Below are 20252 nucleotides of genomic sequence, written 5' to 3' on the forward strand. Positions count from 1 at the left end.
GCGGGTTAAGATTTATTTACTTTTGTTTTATTGATCAAAAGCTTTGCGTGATAATCACAATACCTTTTTCATTGATTCAAGATGTTTGCTTGTGCTCATGGGTTTTAAGCTAAACATCGCTTCATCCAATGACTCCAATGACTAGCAACTAGTGAGTTGATGTTTCTTGTTTTACTAAATGCAAGAAGTAATTTTCATTTCAATATTAATTAGTATTTGTTTTTTTTTGCTCAAAGCCTCAACGATGAATTACATAAGATTGCACAAAATGTAATGACGGGAATTGCAATAAAAGATAAGCTTGTGATACCTAAAACGTGGACCAGAAAGTCCATGACCAGACCAAAATAGTTTTTGCGTGAGTACATGATACATTTTTTAAAGTAGAGTGCTATTTGAAACATCTTGCTTAAAGGCCCAGGCGCATCAATTTATTTAGAAAATCTATATCATATTTCTTATTGCATTTACTGCTTATTGTATTGCATTGAATGACCAACATTGAAAACTATGAAATGCTTTAGGGAGTTTATCGACGCATTGTTTGCATCTGCAAACAGCATCTAACCAATGTGAGGAGCAAATGAATTTGTGTTGAAAATAAAAAACCGCTCTCATCTGTTCACTGAAGAAGAAATTTAGCTTTTACTTCGGCTTCGAGAACGACTGTGATAGCTGCTGCCGCTTGACGGGGACGATGGTGTTGGTCTTCGATATGGTATGGGACGCTTCCGAGCACTGTAATTAATCAATCGAACGGTGTGGTCACACAACCCCGAAGTGGCCGAGAGGTGAATTAGAAGAGTAGCAAAAGAAATGGTATCAATCTTCATGGAAAACTGTAGACTTAGTTTCACAGGTTGCTTTGGGAATATTACATTGCACAAATGAAACTTACCACATTCTACAAACCGAATAAGATGATCTAAACGAAATCAAGTAAAAAAAGGTTGGCCAACGGTGCTGAAGAAGGTATTATAGCTTCTAATGAAATACTGAACGTAATATAGCTTTTCGGAACACAAAAAAAACATAGCAGAAGGGTCTTTATATCAGCTATATTCTACTTAAATAAATCATACGAAAGACAAGTTTGCGATTTACATTTTGTGTGTCAAAGAACATAGTACTAGAACACACAACCCCCGCTGGTAAAGAAAGAAGAAATGGTGGGACAACACGTTTGATCATAATTGTTCTAGTAGTCTGTCGAGAAAAATCGATAAGGTATATCTAAACTTGTGCTTAAAAGTATATCAGGCGCAACGGACGATGTCGATTTCACAAGTAAACCTGACCAAACAGTTTGCCAGGTGGCCAGCGAAGGCACGGTTGTAGATGTATGAACACGTCTCATCGATGGCCCTCAAAACGCTGTGGGTGCTCTCGTCGGGAGGATTTGGACGAAGAGTGAGCCGCCCCCGACCGTGGTCTGTATTGGCGTGATCGTGATCTTTCGTTACGGCGTTGCGGTTGACGGCGATGTTTCGCATTTATTGATTGGGATCGATGTGAACGCGATGAACGCGAAGAGCACGACGACGAATCGGACGATGATCGTGAGCGCGATTTCTTGCTTCTTCGTTTTCTGGAGGCGCTCGCGTGTCGCTCACGAGAACGCGTTCGATATATTGAAGGTCTAGCATTCGCTCGAAACAAAGAACGGTCACAGGAGATATGCAGATGAAAATTATAAGAGAAAAAATTGTGCAAAAAATTATAGAAAAGGTAACAGAAACAAAACAAATAAGCGAATAATGTTATGGTTATACGTTGGATCGTGCAACACACTTCAAAATATGTCTAGCGAACTATCGAATAGTTACAAAACAAAAACTAAAAATCTATAAAACACTTCTAAGAGCAAGTCTCCATCACACTTACCTAGTTATACGGCGTCGATCAAGGAATGATGGTGATCCGGCCCGACGAGGGATTGAAGGAGACCGTGATCCAGTGCGGGATCGGGCCACGCTCGAACGCGTAGAGGGACTGCTAGAACGACTTCTCGAACGACTGCTACCGCGACCAGAAGAACTACGGCTGTGTGACGATGACGATCGACTTTGCGAACGGGAACTGCATGTATCGCTGCTGGAACTACTGTAACTGCGTGATCTTATTAAACAATAACAAAGAGGTAAATCAATGCTTGCAGCGAGCGAAGAACGTATTACTTACTTTTGGGAACGGGATCGTGAACGAGAATGGGATCTCGAACGAGAACTTCTAGTTGTGGTTCGCTCTTTATGGGTTTTGTTGGGCTTTCCGGATATTTTTTCTTTCAAAATATTGTCCACAGCTTGCAAGATCGTCGTTTTCTTCGTATTAGCTTCCGAATCGTCGGCTACAGCACACGCACCAACGGTGCTAATAATTTCATGAATCTCTTTCTTAATCGTTGCATTATTTGTATTGTTGCTGGTTGCATCTAGTGCAGTAGACGCACTCATCGTTGTTGACGATGGCATCGGTAGTGTTTCGCTGACTGCAGAAGCGGAATCTGGAAGCGTATTGGACGAAGTTGGATCGAGCGGTTGCTGCTTAGTGTGCAACAATTGCAAATCTCTTTCCCGCGATTCTCCAACGCGCGACTCGACAAGCAGTGCACTCGAAACATCGCTACTCTTTCCGACCAATCCCATAACTCCAATTATGGCACCACTTGCTCCCATGCTTTCAGACACATTTTTTTTCTTTTCCAAACTCTGCTTGGCCTTGGCGGCTAGATCGTTTTTCAACGCTTTCAGCAGCGAGAGATCTTTTTCCTGTTCGCGCTTATCATCGTATCTCGGAAGAAAGGCGTCCAAATTGTCTCCCCCTTCATCCCTCTCATCTCTACCGTGATCTGTATTGTCCGATTCGGCCGACGAATGGGATGTCTCCGGCGAATGTAATTTCACCACTGGTTGTTGCACGACTGTAGTTGACGTACCATGAGATTGGGCAGACGATAGAGAACCTATAGCGAATATAGTAGTTTTCTTCTGTTTAAACTTTTTTGAATCGCCTTCGCCAGTGATGGATAAAGTTTCAGTTCTTCTTCGCTCGGGACTACTGGAGACACGCTTGTACAATTTTGTTTCATGCTCATTCTCCCGTTTGTTGTTGAATTTTCGATCACTACGATCTGAGCGAGAAGCTCTTGGACCAACTTTAAACGATGGAATTTCCGCTTTCGATGAAATGGCATCGCGATCAGAACGTCGTTTCTTAATCTCCGGCGAACGTGACACGTCGCGTCTTAAGCTATGACGCAATTTGGAGGTGGAAGAAGACGCCGAGACTGACGTTAGTTTGTTGTTCGACTTTTTTGATACAGAATTGGAGTTTCCCTCTGGCGCTGCAGCAGCTTGAGTTTTTTTAGTTTCTGAAGAGGAAATATGTTGTTTAAACTGTTGTTTATTCAGTGGCGTTGAAGACGATTCGCCTCGACTTTTGGCGGAAGGAGCAATGGAACGCGAACGAGAACGTGACGGGCGTTTCCGCGGAGAACGTGATTCACTGTCACTACGCTTCGTCTCCGGATCATCCTCCCGGGGCTTAGTTTCTTCGTTCGAATAAGTTTTTGTCGCACTAGCGGACCCATTTGCTCGCCCATTATCTATCACCGCTGATCCAAACGAAGTGGTCTGTTCTTCACCATTCATTTTATTTACTTCTGGATTTCCTATATTTTCGGCAGAGGTCTGATGCAAGATGTCGTGGTAGCGATCGGGGTCGCGTCTTGCAGGTGAATAGCTCAAATCGGAAGCTGAATCGTCAGAAGATAGCTGTTTTTCAGCTATTAACGAAGCGTCTGGTATACCGCTAGCTGAGCGTTGTGGCGGTGCTAGCGCTGAAGGCGACATCGTTTTCGTGTGTTCAGGGCGTTTGCGAGTCTTTTCGGTAGAGTCTTGTTTTAACTCAGGGGATTTGTTGCGTTTTTTGCTTCCCGTCGACGATGATTTGTCCATGCGCTGAGGCTCTTGGGGCGAGCTCTTGACATGTGTTTTTTTCGATGGATCGTTGGAACGCAGCCAAACATTTGAAGCTGCGTGCTCCTGTTGCTTGTCGACACTGCGCGATGATCGTTCTCTGAATCGATCAGCATCGTGATCGCGAGTGCGGTTGGGATTCCGTTCACGTTCTTGGCCACGATCACGGTTTCGTTCAGCGTCACGTTCACGTTGGCGTTGATGTTTGCCTCGATCACTTTGCCTCTCGAATTCACTTGGAACACGACCAGCATCATTTGGTTCATGATGATCTGACTCACGATGACGCCGGTCTGTTTTGTCCGTTCTTTGTGGTGTATAATCGCGCCGCTTTCTATCACTTGATCTTCTCAAACTACGTTCCGTCGTGGGAGAACCTCGATTTTTGTGTTGACGACTGCGACGACTCTCAGAACGGGAGCGTGACTTATGTTTTCGTTCACGATCTATTGAACGTTCCCAGCGACGATGCCTCGATCTACTACGCCGTTCCCGATTTTCATCTCCCTTTTGCATTATACCATGATCATGGTGGGGGCGCTGAAACCCTCCTCTAATATTCGAACTTCTGCCGGAGAAGGCATAGCCAAGGTTACTATCATCATCGCGATTATAGCTTCGAGGTCCTCTACTTTGGCTGTGAGTAATGTAGTGATCTCGACTATTATCGACGATTATATGTCGGTTGCGATCGTTGAGATTTTTGTTCTTCGCATGCAATACTTCTTCCGATACGCATGAATCACCTTGGTGATTGCCTTCATCATGCACGTCCTCACGCCCTGGTGGCTCTTCCATTAATGACTTGTTTTCCGTCATTGGTGACCTAAAATATATGCGAATATATACAAATTTGCTTTGCTGAATATTCCTGTCTTAAATTAATTGAATACTAACTTTACGTGGAATGACGAACGAGATTTTGCCTTCTTCTTTTTCGATGATTTCTTTTTCTGCAGAAAATAAAATAAAAAGAATGAATACATTTGCAACTTGCAAAAAGAAGATGGCGACTTGATTAATAATATGTTCGCAATATGTTTAATAATTATGGCAACGAATTAGACAAATGTTATTTGTCATGAGGCATTTTGCCATAGATAAATTCAATGAAGGCGGTTTACCATGATAATGAAGCCGCAATATTGATTACATTCATCTGCCGTAGGGACATACCTTGTCTTTCTTTTTTGTAGACTTTTTCTTTCGTTTACTGCTGCTGCCGCGCTCCGAACTAGACAATGCATCGCTGGCCATTGAGTTTGAGTCCGAATCTGTGTCAGTGGAATCGCTGTCGTCATTCCGTTGAAACTTTTTCGAATGCTTTTTTTTAGTTCTATCGATTTGAAACGCCGCCGACAGAAACCATCAACGGGCCAGCATCCCAAGGGACCAAAACCAAAAAGTAAAAGTAAAAAAACAAATCGCACAAAGTCAGTCAGAAACATTTAAGTGAAACGAATGGGAGAAGTACTCGTGAACCGTGTTTGAATATTATTTGATGCATATATTCGTTAAGACTGTGGAATGTGATGCATAAAATAACGGATTGACTGCGTAGTTTCATTATTTTCTCAGCACGTACAGACGACAGTTTGAAGGGGAAATCACTAAAAATTGGGCATTGTACAGGTACATTCCGAAAACTACGTCGTCGGTTTAAGTTTTCCATTGGCATAAAACGAAAAATGAGGTTCTTGCACACGCGACAAATTTTCTACAAGCTTAAAGATTTCGAAATCCTAAATTTTGAGTATGAAATCGAAGGTGAAATATGTTCATAAACGGACGCGCGGTCTGCTGCAAATCCCTTGTGTTGCTGACTTAATGGCGAACGAAAAAACGGACAATAATTTAGCAAATAACAACAGAAATTGAAAACATTGCAGGTGAGTCGTCGTTCGATTGCAGGAAAAACATGATTTACTTCTTTAAATGTACATAGTAGTTTTGTCCATTATGCACATCCGGCACATTACTCCTTTGACATTGGTAGAGCACAAGAGGGACTTCATAGATTTGTTAAAAATGATACCCTGGCGGATAAGAAAATGTTTGTACTTAAAATAACCAGAGAACCTAATGAGCACAACAAAATATGTTATTCAGCTTCACTGTGATTGCACAAATTGTACACAGATCTTACGCATAGTTATCTCAAAGAGAAAGTGATCGGGTCCGCAAGCAACAATATCATCAGATCGTGTATCTTCAACATTGTTTTGATCACGACAATTTCTTAATTCGACAAATGAACCAAAGAACAAGAAGAAAACAAAACTCTTCATTTTTAATTCAGATATTCAGATATGTTTTATCATAGAACATTTGATATTTATAATAGTAAAAATGGGAAATCGCAGCTGTTTAAAGAATAGATTATTTTTACCTTTCCATCATGATAAATATATTTTCATCATATTATGGTCTGTCTTTAGGAAAAAAGGAGAGAAAAAAGAATAAAATAAGAGACATTTTCTTTTTTTTACACTGGATTTGCAAATGCGACAATAGGGGGTAATTTGCTGAGCGGATTTTCTCAAACGATTCGTATTATTTTGAAACCGTTTATAAACAAATCTATTGTTGTTGTAAAGAAATATCAAATCAGCAATAATGTTAGCGAAAGATCAAATGATGGACAAACACTCAAAAAATAAAAAAAGCCATTAATGCTGTTGTAAACTTGGTTCTATAAAGTGGGTCAAAATATAAACAGCATCTGAAGAGAACAGAATGTATTTCGAATATTTCGAAAAACAAAAACATTAACTGCATAATAATCATGATATTATTATCTATAGGTCACGTGAACGAAAAAGCATTCGAAACTATGTAGGCCTTATAGCTCCTTAGTTAACTATAAAAGAATACAAAATCATAACAATTGAAATGTATAATTATTACGAATGCAAAAAAATGCACAATTCGAACCAAATGATTCGGGGTTTTCAACGAAGTAATGGAAACAAATTGAAGAGACGTAACAATAAAAAACAGTACGAAAAACTTATATAGTTAGGCAGGTACAGCACAAATACTTACCAACTAGAACGCGTGATAGAGTATTGATAATATTATTTGAATAGGTTTCGATTCGAAAGGTGGCGTTTGTTTTACATTGATTGTAAATGTAAAAAACATACATGTAGAACGAAATGCATTTTACACGTTGTATTTTGATTTGCAAAGGACCGATGCACGTTTCGTTAGGTGTTGTAGAATTAGTGTGCGGTAGGGTAGAATGTTTGGTGTTATTATGTCGTTTTAAAGAAGATACACAATTTGGGAACGCAATCGGTTCGAGGGGTAGTTTAAGAGAGCAAAATTAAAATGAGAGAAGATGGTAAGATAGAGAGAGATGATGAGAATTAGTATTTTTCGAATAAAAGTATGCGATAAGTTAGTTATTTAAATGAGTTTACAAACATATTTGCATTCGCACAGCAAATAACATCGTTTGTGAATGATATTAAAAAGATTTTCATAGAAAAAGTGCCATTGTCAAGTCAAAGTATTACTACATATTGAAACCATTTTTGTTCGTATGACAATAATATGACCATATTTTTTTCCTATTATTTCAGAAACAGGGCAGTATCATAATGCTGTCCTCGTGATGCAATGACATACATATACCTCACTTGAATATGTTTCTATCGGAGGTGTGAATCATAGCAAAATGGGTGCCTTTGCAATGTTTGTACAAATACTGAATTGATGGCATAACAAACAAATATTCAATTCATAGAAAGAAGATCTTGTCATCTTTTAACTGTTTAAACGAGATATTCAGCTTGACACTCACATTTTGTCATCTCTTCTACTGCACGCAACTGGCGTGGATGTCAAAACTTTATAAATATCTATAAACATAAATTAAGTCAATCATAATTACCTGTCTTTTTTGTTTTTCTTTGATTTCTTCTTTTTATCTTTCTTGCGATTTGGACTTGAAGACCTACGAAGAAAGTGTCATTAGAAAAAAAAAGTTAAACATGTGAGTTTTATGTTTATTGTTATCGTTTGTATCGAGATCCATCCTGTTCGGAGTTGGCAATACTCACATATCCCGTGCTTTTTTCTTTTTCTTTTTCTTCTCTTCCTTATTGCGGGATGCTCTCGGAACTACCTTTCCGCTAATATTGCCCTCATCATCATCAGTCCTTTCTCTAGCTCCGTCATTATCACCACGATCAACACGATCGTGGGACGCCAAAGCAGCACGCTTCCCATTACGGCTAGTCGTTTCGGAGCCGCTTCCTTGCTTTTCAGGTGATGGTGTTCGCACGAGTGCGTAGCGTTTACGATTGACCCGTTCCACCTCCTTGACCTTTTCTTTCTCAGCCAACTCCTTCTGCAAGGCTTCCGATTTTGCTAGATCTTCCTTGGCTTTTCGGTCCTGGTCGAAGCTTGTACCCTCGACAAAGTATTCCGAAATGCCGAATGCATCGCGGAGTTTCGCGTTTTTTTCCTGCTGGGCCTGGGCAATGTGATGAGTTTCCCGCACACTATCAAAGTAAATAAAAATCGGTACAAAATTGAATTGAAAAATTGAAAATGTAGTGTATTAGTATAGTCATTTTTATCATTCTTTGCAAAGCACTGTTATATTAAAAAAAGAAAACAATACAGTTTTAAATATGCTTCACTTAACAAACAAAATCGGACGGAATCTGGATTTATTGGCTTAATGGCAAATTTATTTTCGCATTCGCACATATATTCTTAATGTTATCAGTAACTTGAAATTACATTGATTTTTGTTGTTTTTTGTTGGCAAACAATGAGCAAACGCGGCAGCCACTTTAAACAGAGCTTTCTCATAGCCAAATGTTCATGCGATATAATGGAGCGATGGAGCAGAATAACACTTTTCAAGCCATTGCTTCGCTTGAAATGTATTTTTTTCTATCAATAAGAAGTGTAACATAAAAACACGAAATTGTTTTCGATACATGGTTCTGAAAATATCAAAGGTAGTGTCACTTTAAGCAGGACAACTGCCAGCAAACTGGCAGCGGGATTGGGACAGGGAAACAAATGGCAGATCGACACACTCGGTGGCTACAGGACACGGTGAAGTTAGCTTTCACCTAACTTAGCTTCTTCCGGCCATGGGTACTTCAGGGAGTATCTCAACCGGATTGGACGAGCCTCATCAGCACACTGCCCCGCTTGCAAAGGCACAGTGGTGTCGCCCGAGCATATCCTAGTGACTTGTCCTAGGTTTGAGGAAGCAAGGAAACGCATGAACCTCGTGCTAGGTGCAGAAGTTGCAGCAGAAGTGTTGCTAATGTGCGAGACCCCTGCTGCTTTCGATGCAGTCAGTGGGTTCGCGAAAACGACGATGACACACGCTTGCTCAGAGTGGCAGGAGGAGCAAAGGAGGAAACCACGACAGCAAACCTCGAAGGAGTAGCCTTGCTAAGTCGTGAGCGCGATATTTTAGCGAGCGTACCCATGGGGGTACGAGTGGGACAAACTTGTCCAGCCTCCCCTTCGAAGGTAATACCGAGCAAGTGATCCGAAAGGGGGTCAAGGCATTGGTAGGGGGTTTTAGTGGGTAGGTCCGGACTCCTCAGAGACCGGAAATCCCACACTACCGGCTAGGAGGTCCCGCCCTCCTAACGGTGCCTATGAAGGTTTCCCGCCCCGCATCGAAAAAAAAGCAGGACAACTCGTAAACTTATGAATTAAATTATGAAATGAAATTACATTATTATGAAATTTTACCAGCTTTCTCTTGACGGTTAGTACTAACTGTAAAAGTTATGAATGCAATAAGACTAGCGGTATTTAAGGGTTAGGCCCCTGACTTTCCAGCACATGTGTTAAATCAATTCAAGCGACCTAATCCTATCCAAGAGACCTAACCCATTAACAAAGAAATATACGCAGATGACTACATTGCCTCCATCTAGTTTCTCGGTAAAATATTTCATCACTCGATTCATCATTGAACAGGACTGTCCACAATCCGGTTTCAACGATACGCCTTCCGTTTGTGTGATCTGATTTAATTTTTAATTTTAATTGTTCCAGGATTTGTTAATTTTCGATGGACCTTAAGGACCTTAAGCATTATGCAATTATCGAGGCTTATCGAATTCAAGCACGCTATTAAGGAGGCGATGGGGCGATGAAACACGATATACAGCTAGCCACGTTACATGCGCGGAAACGGCTTTGAGGTGGGTCCGCAACTGAAGCCTGTGATCATCTACATCAGACCCATTCACGAAAAGCTATGCACGTTAGGTTTGTAAGGCACATTCTACAGGATAAGTCTGCCAAACGTTCACGCTGCTAACAAAGACCCGAAGAGGAAAAGGACTCTTTTTGTGCTATCATACAGAGTTTGACAGCTACTCCAAAATTACCTAGAAATCCTAATCCTTTAAAACATCGAACGTTAAAGCTTGCAGGGAGGCAGTGTTACTCTGATCTCTCTCTCTCGTAAGTGACGAATGAATCCTTGCCCCCTAAAGTCTCTATAATAATAAAACAATAAGGGAGTCAGTGTACATCCAATACATAGGCTTTCATAGTCTACACGAGTTAAGTAACAATAATGGTGCAAATTGATCAAATTTTCATCCGCAAGGAAGCGGGGAATTTATTTTAAACTTAGTAGTACGGACTGTGTATTCTTGACCTACAGCCGCTACAACAGAAGACTATTGTGTACCTTTCGTAAGGTTCTTCAGCATATTTCGATGTAGAAAGACTAAGTAATTTGACTAAGTTGTTGACATCTGCAAAACGTGCTTTCCCAATGTTCTACTATAACGAATTTTCGTTGATATTTTACATTGCTGTACATTACCTTACAACACTGTGCATAGCCGGCATGCCAATCGGATTTATAGCGGAAATTGTGCTACCATCGGAGGCTCCCGTTGCAGCGGCTGTAGTTGTCCTTATGCAGAACCTACGCTGCTGTTGTTGTGACAGATGATGATGTGGGTTACGGGGTTGATAGTAATTGTGCCCAAGATGATGGTAAGGCTGGTGAGAATGTGCATCATGTCCTTGAGACATCATAGTTCCTTCCGGATGATATTGGCATACACAACTCGCCGAATTTTGTGACGGAGGAACGCACGCAGCGTCTCTCAAGTGACACAAAGATGCTCTTGGTTTCACCATGATCCCAAAAGTAACGGAATCGCAGGACGAAGAACGTGAAACTGAATCGTCCTTGACGTTGCGAGATTTTTTATTTTCCACCAACGGCTTCTCCGAGTGTACATTCGGGCAAGGCTGATGTCGACGTAGACGATGTATGTCAGGCCCTAGTTGGGAGTGACTCGAGTTTTCGCATCGCCCATTCTGCAGCATCCGTTTTTGTTGGTGTTGTTGTGGATGGTTTTGTTTATCGCTTACGTTATGGCATGAGATAGCGCGATTTTGTACGGTTGCTTCGAGCTGACAAGATCTCAAAGACACGGGATGTACTGCTGTAGCACATGCGCAGTAGCAATGACGGCATCCAGCGTTATCCAGTATTTCATTGAGTGGGCTGGTTCCGATGGATGCAATTTCCAGCACGTCCTCCTGATTGCGATCTCTACGGGCTTTGGGCGACATCGTTACTAGCGATGAAAGGCAAAGTCCTTGCAGCTGCAGTTGTTGCTGTAGTTTTAGTAGCAACCGTCGGTTATGCCAACTCTTTGCTCTGCCAGTGCCGGGCTTGGTTCTTCGTGAGGGAGTTTTGGTCTCAATGAACGGTCGAGTTTGATGAAGGAAAGTGGAATCTTTTTTCGTTCGCCGGATGTCGGTCGAAGGAAGCTGACTGCTTTCGCTTCCCTTGACATCATTTCTATGAACTGTAGACTTTATCCTTCGCTCAGGACTTGGGTGATGATTGTATTCTGATATTGTCAATATTTCTTCTATTTGTCTGCCCCCAACCTCTGTGGTCGTTTCTTGTCCATGTTCCAGATTAGTTGATGAATCCGAAGTATTTAGCAACCCGTTCTGTTGCGTTAGATCTTCCACATTGCAGCGAATGTCGTGTTCAAAAAATTGTGCTTTTGGTGGTTTTCGATTGCTATCGTGCGATTTCTTTTTCATCGCCGCCAATCGGCGGCGGAATTTAGCCGCAGATGAGAGTTTTTTATTCATCACTGCTGACATTCAAGGAGGAGTATGGAAAATGCCGAATATTGTTTTCCAAAAGCGACCTTAGCGCAGTTTGTGGGGTAAATTAACAATTGTTGACCACACTTTCGAGAACTTATTACTTATGGAAGACGTGGATTTTGATAAGTACTATTTAAATAATCTTATATGCACACATGCGTTGCAACTTTTATGGAAGACAGTGGATTTCTATCGATCGTCAATTGCACTTGTTATTGACACATTCTATCTTATAACGCCACCGTCACCAACTACCATCGTATAAATCTCTGGAAGACTTCTTAGTGATTTTTGATACCTTTCTTCACCTATGCTTTCACATGACGATAATTTTCAACGTTTTTTAATTAAAAATTCATGGCGAACATTGTCACCTTATGTGCATACACGCTACAACTATTGCTAGATCTTTTCTGGCTTTTCACATCACATTTTCGTTTGTTTCTAACCGTTTGCTGCTGATAGTCCGTTTCACCGCAACTACCGGTAGCGGATAGGTTTTCATTTTGCCACAATCGATCCGATAGTTCCCCTTCAAGGGCCTAATGTATTGCCTCTGTAAGGCAACTGTGCCACATTACTGTACCGAACTTTCCTTTTGACGTTAATAAGGATAAAATAGCAAAACTGAACACTTTCGGCCTTTAAAAGGCCACCGCCATTTCGGAAATCTTTCCAACACTTGGTATGTAGTAGTAGTCCACACTGAAACTCCACAGTACCTCATGGCGGTGGCCATATTGATACTATAATTATTCAACTAAATTTATCCCAATGCTGGATTTTTGCTAAAGTCTGAATTCATCCGCACTCGTCGTTGGTATAACATGACGGGTGTAAAGCGTTTGAACAGATCCGACTCGTTTGGTCTAAAAAATGCTGCCTTTATGTTGGTGTGTGTGTGTGTGTGTGTATTTGGAGCGCTATTGCGCATGGTAAATGAACGAATGAGGCATTTGCGAACTGGATGCTGCGTACTGCGTGAGATGTTCTGTGTTTGGAAATAGTTTTCTTTGATGCTTCTATTTACTAGCTTCGACATCCAATCGGCCATATCTTGTCATAAACTGACAACTTTATGATGTGATGTTTTTTAATGGAAAGGACGAGTATAAATCAGAACAAAAGCTTGGTTTTCAGATGTCTTTCCCTTCAGGTTTCATGAAAAAAACATTGTTGAAAAACGCTGAGCATGGCCAGACGTATAAATCCATGATTTGTTTATTATTATCGTTCATAGCAATCATACAACGACGAAACTTAAACCAATGAAGTAAGAGAGAAAGAAAGAGATCGAAAAGAGAAAGAGAGAAAGAGAATGAAGAGAGAGAGAGAGAGAGAAATAGAGAGAGGGAGAGAACGACAGATATCTGGCTCGAGTGCCACAATCAATCTGCAATCAAAACCAGTTGTGATGACAGTTTCGAGCATTGCTCCGAAAGATGCTCATCCGAAGATTATGGAGCACCGGGACCAATGAGATTGTAGTTTGGTATTTAACAGGATTGTGAGTTGTTTGCAGCAGCAACGACGGAACGGGAGGTTTAATGTGTTAGTCATGAACTGAATCTTAACATTGATTTAGTTGTTGTTCCGTTCGACGCTATTTCAAGTGCTATTGGGATTGAAGTTCTTTTTCTCAATCACTAAACCCCTACTAGACGCAACCGGGTGTGTCGCAAGTTGATAATATTCGTTTTGTTATTTACTAGCTTAGCGAAATCTTCGCTTAGTCACTCGCATTCCTCATCACGTCCCAATCAGCTGCGAGATTCATCTTGCGAAACTTGCGTTTTGGTCAATTTTTCATGAAAAAACTATAAAAGATTTATAAATACGGCCCGATCCGTTCTTCTAAGATTAAAAAAAATATATAAAAGATATTTCCTTTTTTCATTTTACGTTATTTATACACTTACACACTCTTACGGTAAGAAACAGAAAATCCCCCAAAAAAAACCATAAAATACCAACCGTCAACAGTAGCTATCTTATCTTAGTTTGAGAACATTTTTGAAACTATTGCACGTATATTAATCTAAAATATCTGATTGATGTTTTCATTCAAAATAAATTAAACATACATACATTCTGGTTCATAGTCATATTGGCAAGGATTATTGGAGCTTATAATTAAACGTACAATTAATCTTTACAAACTCAAAATCCTTGTACGAAATACGAAAACTTTTGCTGGCGCTTTGCATTCATTGTTCTGTGATACACCTTTGTCCGTGTTTTACAAGCTTCAGGGGTTTTAGCGTATCGCACCGTTAGCAACACCACCAACAGCCACCACACGCTAGATGCACAATCGTTGTCCATATTGCTGGCGGCACTACAGAGAGTCCAAGCTAATTCGCCATAGTATGACCAACAAACGCACACCGTAAGAATACAGCCCAACCTATTCCCTGATAGACATAAAACGTACCCATCTTTATGTTTCTTCTTCTTTCCCTCCATTTGCCTGTAGTCAGACAATGGAATCCTTCTTTCCATCTCTGTATCTAGCTTGGTGCTTCGGTCAGCTCTTTCCGATCACAACTTACTATGATCTTTTCTGCACGTTTGTTTCTTTTTTCTTATGATTCGCATTGCATTCCCCAGAACGGCGATGCTGAGCCGTTGCGCTCTGTTGTTCTCCTTCAGTGCTATTCGGCCCATTATGATCTCCTTGCAGTCATTCCCTGTCTCAAACCGTTCGGCAGAATGGACGTGAAGTGATGATACTTACTCACATATCGAAAGGTTTTCATTTCGATTGCCGAACCTTCCATCGCTCGTTCCTGCTTCTATCGCTCTATCTCTCATGCTTATTCTCCGCCGTGTGTTTCCTACGTCGCTGAGGTACATGTAGTTATATTCCTCTCTTCACTAAATGCAACTCCCGTGTCCCTTGTGCCCGAGGTCTACAACGAGTAGAAGCTTTAAGAGCGGTAACCGTTCCTGGGGGTTATCCTTCCTGTGAATACTCTTCTCATTCTGCCTTCCGTTCGTCTACAATGTCGAAAATTCTACACGCACACACATGCGGCAATTGTGTGTCCGTAAAAGGGCTTCATCTCTACGCATCGTTCACGTTTTGTCGTCGCGCTGGCGACGCATTGAGGGTAAAAACCACGTTTTCTCTCTACGTTCTCACTTGTACGTGGTGCACGTACCCCGAGAGTTATTTTTGAGCATTTCAACCACTCAAAGCGGGTACGGTAGACTCGTTTCCTTCACCATTTACCATGCCGTAAGACTTGGTCTGGTTTTCACCCCGCCTTTCTTCGTGTCCTCTTTCTCAATCCTTCTCTTTCCGCTTCTCTTGATATATCCATTTATGGACGAGGCGTTATGTTGCCATTTCATCTGCCCGAAGGTATAGGTTCGGTCGCAAAACAGTTCCAGATGCACCTAAAAAAACCCAACCCAGAGACGATAACAATACCAACCAACCAACCAACTAACCAGCCAACATAACCTACCCAAACGAATTAAACGGGCTGCCGAAGGATGGCGATGTGTGTAAAAAGGGGAAGGCAAGAAAAGACCCCCGTGAATAAGTGGTTATAGGACCACGCTACGTTAAGGTATGTGCCCGTATGTACGACGTTGTGTGCACGTATATTGTGGTGGTACCACGGAACGAGCTCAATTCAATCGCAGTCGTCATTGAGTTTGCTTGCCGGCGAAGCATAGAGGGTATTTGGCCGGTACGGGTATGAGAGAACGGGGGACTAGCAAGCTCGTTGCTCATCGTTGGTAGTTTTGTCAGTTTTGAAGTTCTACTCAACCAGTGAGCATCAGCACGCTGTTTGGACGGTATTTCGTACCGTACTGATGTGAAGTTACTAAACGAGAAGTGTGTGATTGAACGTATTAAGTGACTATATTATGCGGCAAACCAATGCAAGGGTGAAGAGACAGTTGCTTTGAACATTCTTTCACTCTTCTATTGCTACCCTGCAAAAGCTTTTTGTGAAATTTGGATACTCTTAGACCGTAGTCTAGGTATACCAGTGAACAGCATGTCTGAACGGAACGAAGACATCAAAGAGGAAGATCTCGGCGAGTACGATCGGTACGTCCTGGAGCAGCTGGTAGTCAACGACTGGGGTCTCAGCGTAACGACTCTCAACCGGATGATTTGTAAGTATAGGAAGGCAGGTAAAGAGCCTCTTCTAACAGTGAACCAATCATATTTTCATCTCGTGTTTCGTTCCGTGTAGTTAGCGGGGTGAACAGAAAACATGGTACCGGCTTCTTTCCTTCACAACACACATTATGCTATGCTCATCAGTCATCATTGTTTTGAGCGATCATAGTCTGCTACGACGGTGTCTGGGTTATAACTGTAGTTGTGCACGCCGCATGGCTCTTCTTTCATTCTCGTGTTTCGATGTATACTTCTCTCACTCATATAGTAACTGTCACACATAGAGAAGTATCGTCGTCGTATTTTTCTACTGGCGCATGCGTAGAGTGTAATTTAAATCAATGTTCACATTTTGCAATTTGCGAGCATTCTTCGTTTGACGAATCCAACATGCGTTGAAGACTAATTTTGCAATGATTTGTCAATAAAAATATAACCTTTAATTTGTTTCCAGACAGGCGTTCGAAGGTATTGAATTATTGTCTCATCTTCCTTCTTTTGGCTGTTCTTAGATTGTGGTGTTAATGAAGTTTGTCTTCACGTTATCGAGGATGCCGAAATCAGCGAATTGTTCAGCGACCCGCGGTTGTTGGGACAGAAAATTATGTTCAAACATCGGCTTAAACAGTGGCGTCTTGGCGAATTGTTCAATGGCAACACTAATCACCATCTTACCCATCACGGAAGCCAAACAGGAACGGGTTCTGGTACACCAGCACCTAGTAGTGCAGCGCAATCTTTGCTCCATCATCATCAGCAACTACTAGCAGCTGCTGGTGCTGCTCTCAACGGAGCAGCAAAACGGCAATTTCCATTTTTCCCCGATCCTGGTCAACACCATCTGTCCGCGGATGACGATGTCATCGGTGCACGTGCAGAACTTTGTGCCACCGGAGGTACTACGCCAAATGGAGATGGAGTGCAACAGAAACTAAAACGGCGCCACCAGATGAATTCCCCTTCCACCGGGATAGGATCATCATCGTCATCCTTTGTCGCTGGGCCCCCTCAGGCCAAGCGAAAGTTTGAAGATCCGTCTATTGCAAAGGGAGGCATTCCTGGGAGATCTGGAGCACTTGGAGATGTGCCTGTTAAAATCGATCGTGACGGTCTTCTAAAGATACTACAATCGAACCAATCGGGCCGCTCCGTCCTGACGGCATTTCAGCCCCATGAGCACCTTGATCGTCGAGCACAAACCATCATCACGCATTGCATTGTAGATCAATTTCTGCAGTACAATATCTTGTTCAAACATCGACTAATGAGCCACTACGCAGAAGTCATAACTGAGCTCTTTCCGGCCGAAACGAAAGAAGTATATTATGCACCGAGGAACACGGTTAAGCGAAACACATCGGGAAAGTTGTTCGATCGCTACACCAACCAGCGTTTGCGGCACAAGGATAGGTTACCGCGCGTCAAACCATTCATCGTAGACGAATGGAGCGAAAATAAAACGTTCGAGCATCTGGCAGCTATCAACGAAGCTGCACAATTGAACGGTAGCCTTCTAGCTGCGGTGGCCGGAAGTGGCAGTATAGATGTAAGTGCGAACGGTGGGTTTGGTGACGATTACTCGAACGGGACAATAATTCCGGGCGGCAATGGAAGTGATGACGGTGGTAATGTGAGCACTGACTTTTTGCAACCACTTGCCACAATGTTCGTTGAAGGTGAACAACCCTTGACCAGCAATGGGAATGCGGTAGTAAGTGCGGTTGACTATTCGACGAGAGAGGAAGAAATCGACGATTAAACGATTCATCTCAAAACAAGTGCCAAATTCTCAGTGTAGTTATTAATTATTTATCATTTAATGGAGGAAATAAGAACCACGCGCCTTAATTTTACGGTTGAATGTAAAAACTTCCACAAAAGAGACTCTTGACATGACTTAGTTTCCTGAAATATTATAGAAATGAGATTAAAAAGGACACAGCTACACGAAAAGTAAAGTTGTTAATACAAGAATAAGAAATAAAGTTTAAAAGTGAATATTTTGAAATATTTTCTCGAATCATTTAAGTACATGGTCATTTTCCAAGGATTATATACAACTCAAAGATCAAAAACGGGGAAATAGTTGGTATCAACACTGTAAACAGCGCTAATTACACCTTTGGCAGCATTGAAAACTAGGAAACGACAGTAGTCAAATGAACATTTTTTCCAGTTCGATTTTATCGTAACACGATGTAGAAATGACCCCTTGAATCGCTGATCGCTTTTTTTTATCGCTGGACCTCTCTCCTTGCTTTGTGTGCAACTATTCGCGAAAAGACGAGCGTAAACAACACTGAAGAAAGTAGAGTAACCGTATAAGATAAAGGATTGCAAATTTTCCTGTGTTCAGCAGGATTGACCATCGGTCGACTTTGTTCACAGGCTAGACCTAAATACGATTCGAAAAGGTACATCCTGGTCTTTCTAGCCCGAGAATGGGTGCATACACATAATTATTCAATTAACTGAAGGGATTCACAATTGACTATCTTGGTGCAAAATCAGTGCAACTTATATTGTAGACAATGTAAATGTAGGTTCCTTTGAGCTACTTACAGTAATCGGCCGAATTCATCTTTAGGCAAATCAACAGTCCCTTGGTTCATTAGCCTTGAACGGTACAGTTCAACTTTGGCACGAACTTCATCCTGGCTGCGACTAAAATAAAAAAGTGAAACATAAATATATGGTCAATTGATAAATTCTTACTCATTTTTCCAAACACAAAGTAAAAATTCGTCCTTACCCTTGGCATTCGAGGACCTCCTCCAATTCGGCACACTTCACCTCGATCTTGCGTTTCCGTTCGTGGTCGAGAATGCCTTGGTTCGGCTGCCGGTTTGACTGGGAGTCCAATTTAGCCAAGTCGTCCTCCGTGCGATAGTTGACGTTGTCCTTTTTGCCTGGGCGAACAAATGCAACATTTCGTTGGACATGACCATTTGTGCCGGAACCTCGCGGTGTCGTAAGTCCAATTCCATTATACATGTTTGCGAGAACGTCTCACTTGCGTAAATAAAACGTCGGAAAAACTTCACCACCTCCGCCGAAGAAAAGTAACCCCCTCCGTCAAACCAACGCCGCACCTTGCCAGCGAAAATCAATAATAGGCCTTCTGCGTATTCCGTAGGAGCGTGAGGATTGGACTGCGGTACCGGCAGAGTAGGGGCAAAAACACACTGATTCTTTTCTACTAAAACGGTTCGAACGCTACACGTTTCAGAGATGCGTTATCATAGTCCACACAGTGTTCGATAAGTCCATGAAAACAGCACACCGTATATCACTTCGACTTCGACGACAACACAGCTACGCCCGATTATGACTCGCGAGCATACACTTTTGCGTCCCAAGTATGTTCGGCCATCATAGTTTTATGCCTTTTCTCCTTGCGAATACTTTGACAGAACAAGAGTTAGGGCTGTCAAAATTTAACGCAACGAATTCGGGATGTGGCGATCTGTGAGTTTGGCTGCAATCATCGTTGATAGCCGATTTTCGTTAGCGTAACTTTGAGTTTCTATCACACTTTGGAGGCCCACACAGTTCTATTTTACACATTTTAAATAACCTTCATTGCAGTTATCCCATAATGAACTATCCGACGAAGTAAAGCCTATTGTAAATTGAATTTCTTCTTTGTGGCTATATGGTAGCCAACCAGACCCTTAATTGGATTACTCAACTCAATCTGTGTTGACTGTAAAACACGTTTAATTTTTAGACATAGCTCTGAGGTAACTCGTTGGCGATCTTTACTCTTTGTGATTATTGTGTATTATTTTTTTGGAATCAAACAAGAACGATCGAAAATGACATTGTGTGAGACGCAATGTGACTGCACATGCTGTCGGCTTTGGTGCGTACTGACAGCATTGCGAAAGTGGTGCTTCGGCTTAGATAGAATAGCTATTCATGTTAGTTCTAGCTCATATAGTTATTTAAATTATTGTTTAAGCCCATCCTCAAAAATGATT

The 20252-nt window shown here is 41.7% G+C and overlaps 2 protein-coding genes across 7 annotated transcripts; one reads left to right on the plus strand and one right to left on the minus strand.

Annotated features, from left to right (window-relative positions):
* Positions 1 to 11: 11 nt before the first annotated feature.
* LOC131205742 (serine/arginine repetitive matrix protein 2) lies at positions 12 to 19614 on the minus strand. 6 transcript variants are annotated; one of them, XM_058197979.1, is made up of 10 exons: positions 19283 to 19614; positions 19022 to 19178; positions 18832 to 18933; positions 8045 to 8488; positions 7876 to 7938; positions 5154 to 5313; positions 4875 to 4930; positions 2182 to 4803; positions 1885 to 2118; positions 1043 to 1639 (listed from the first exon to the last, which is right to left on the minus strand). In XM_058197979.1, exons 3-10 carry the CDS (start codon positions 18879 to 18881, stop codon positions 1354 to 1356), a joined length of 3915 nt encoding a protein of 1304 aa, XP_058053962.1. In that variant the 5' UTR covers positions 18882 to 18933; positions 19022 to 19178; positions 19283 to 19614; the 3' UTR covers positions 1043 to 1353. The 6 variants fall into 6 exon arrangements, with proteins under 6 accessions (XP_058053961.1, XP_058053962.1, XP_058053960.1 ...); XM_058197977.1 differs by having other exon boundaries at positions 19022 to 19614; XM_058197978.1 differs by lacking the exons at positions 1043 to 1639; positions 18832 to 18933; positions 19022 to 19178; positions 19283 to 19614 and adding exons at positions 12 to 738; positions 10807 to 11393.
* LOC131205743 (uncharacterized) lies at positions 16142 to 18154 on the plus strand. Its single transcript, XM_058197980.1, has 2 exons — positions 16142 to 16262; positions 16782 to 18154. Exons 1-2 carry the CDS (start codon positions 16142 to 16144, stop codon positions 18026 to 18028), a joined length of 1368 nt encoding a protein of 455 aa, XP_058053963.1. The 3' UTR covers positions 18029 to 18154.
* Positions 19615 to 20252: the final 638 nt, after the last annotated feature.

Source organism: Anopheles bellator, chromosome 1, assembly GCF_943735745.2.
Source record: "Anopheles bellator chromosome 1, idAnoBellAS_SP24_06.2, whole genome shotgun sequence".
Taxonomy (NCBI): Eukaryota; Metazoa; Arthropoda; class Insecta; order Diptera; family Culicidae; genus Anopheles; species Anopheles bellator.

Bases quoted from the DNA above. Each gene is read 5' to 3' on its own strand.
- LOC131205742 (XM_058197974.1), bottom strand. From the start codon at position 11,321: ATGCTGCAGAATGGGCGATGCGAAAACTCGAGTCACTCCCAACTAGGG. The intron at 8,489-10,806 runs GTAATGTACAGC...TTACTTTGATAG, and splicing joins GCTATGCACAGTGTTGTAAG to TGTGCGGGAAACTCATCACA. The intron at 2,110-2,181 runs GTAAGTAATACG...AAGATCACGCAG, and splicing joins TCACGATCCCGTTCCCAAAA to TTACAGTAGTTCCAGCAGCG.
- LOC131205743 (XM_058197980.1), top strand. From the start codon at position 16,142: ATGTCTGAACGGAACGAAGACATCAAAGAGGAAGATCTCGGCGAGTAC. The intron at 16,263-16,781 runs GTAAGTATAGGA...GGCTGTTCTTAG, and splicing joins GACTCTCAACCGGATGATTT to ATTGTGGTGTTAATGAAGTT.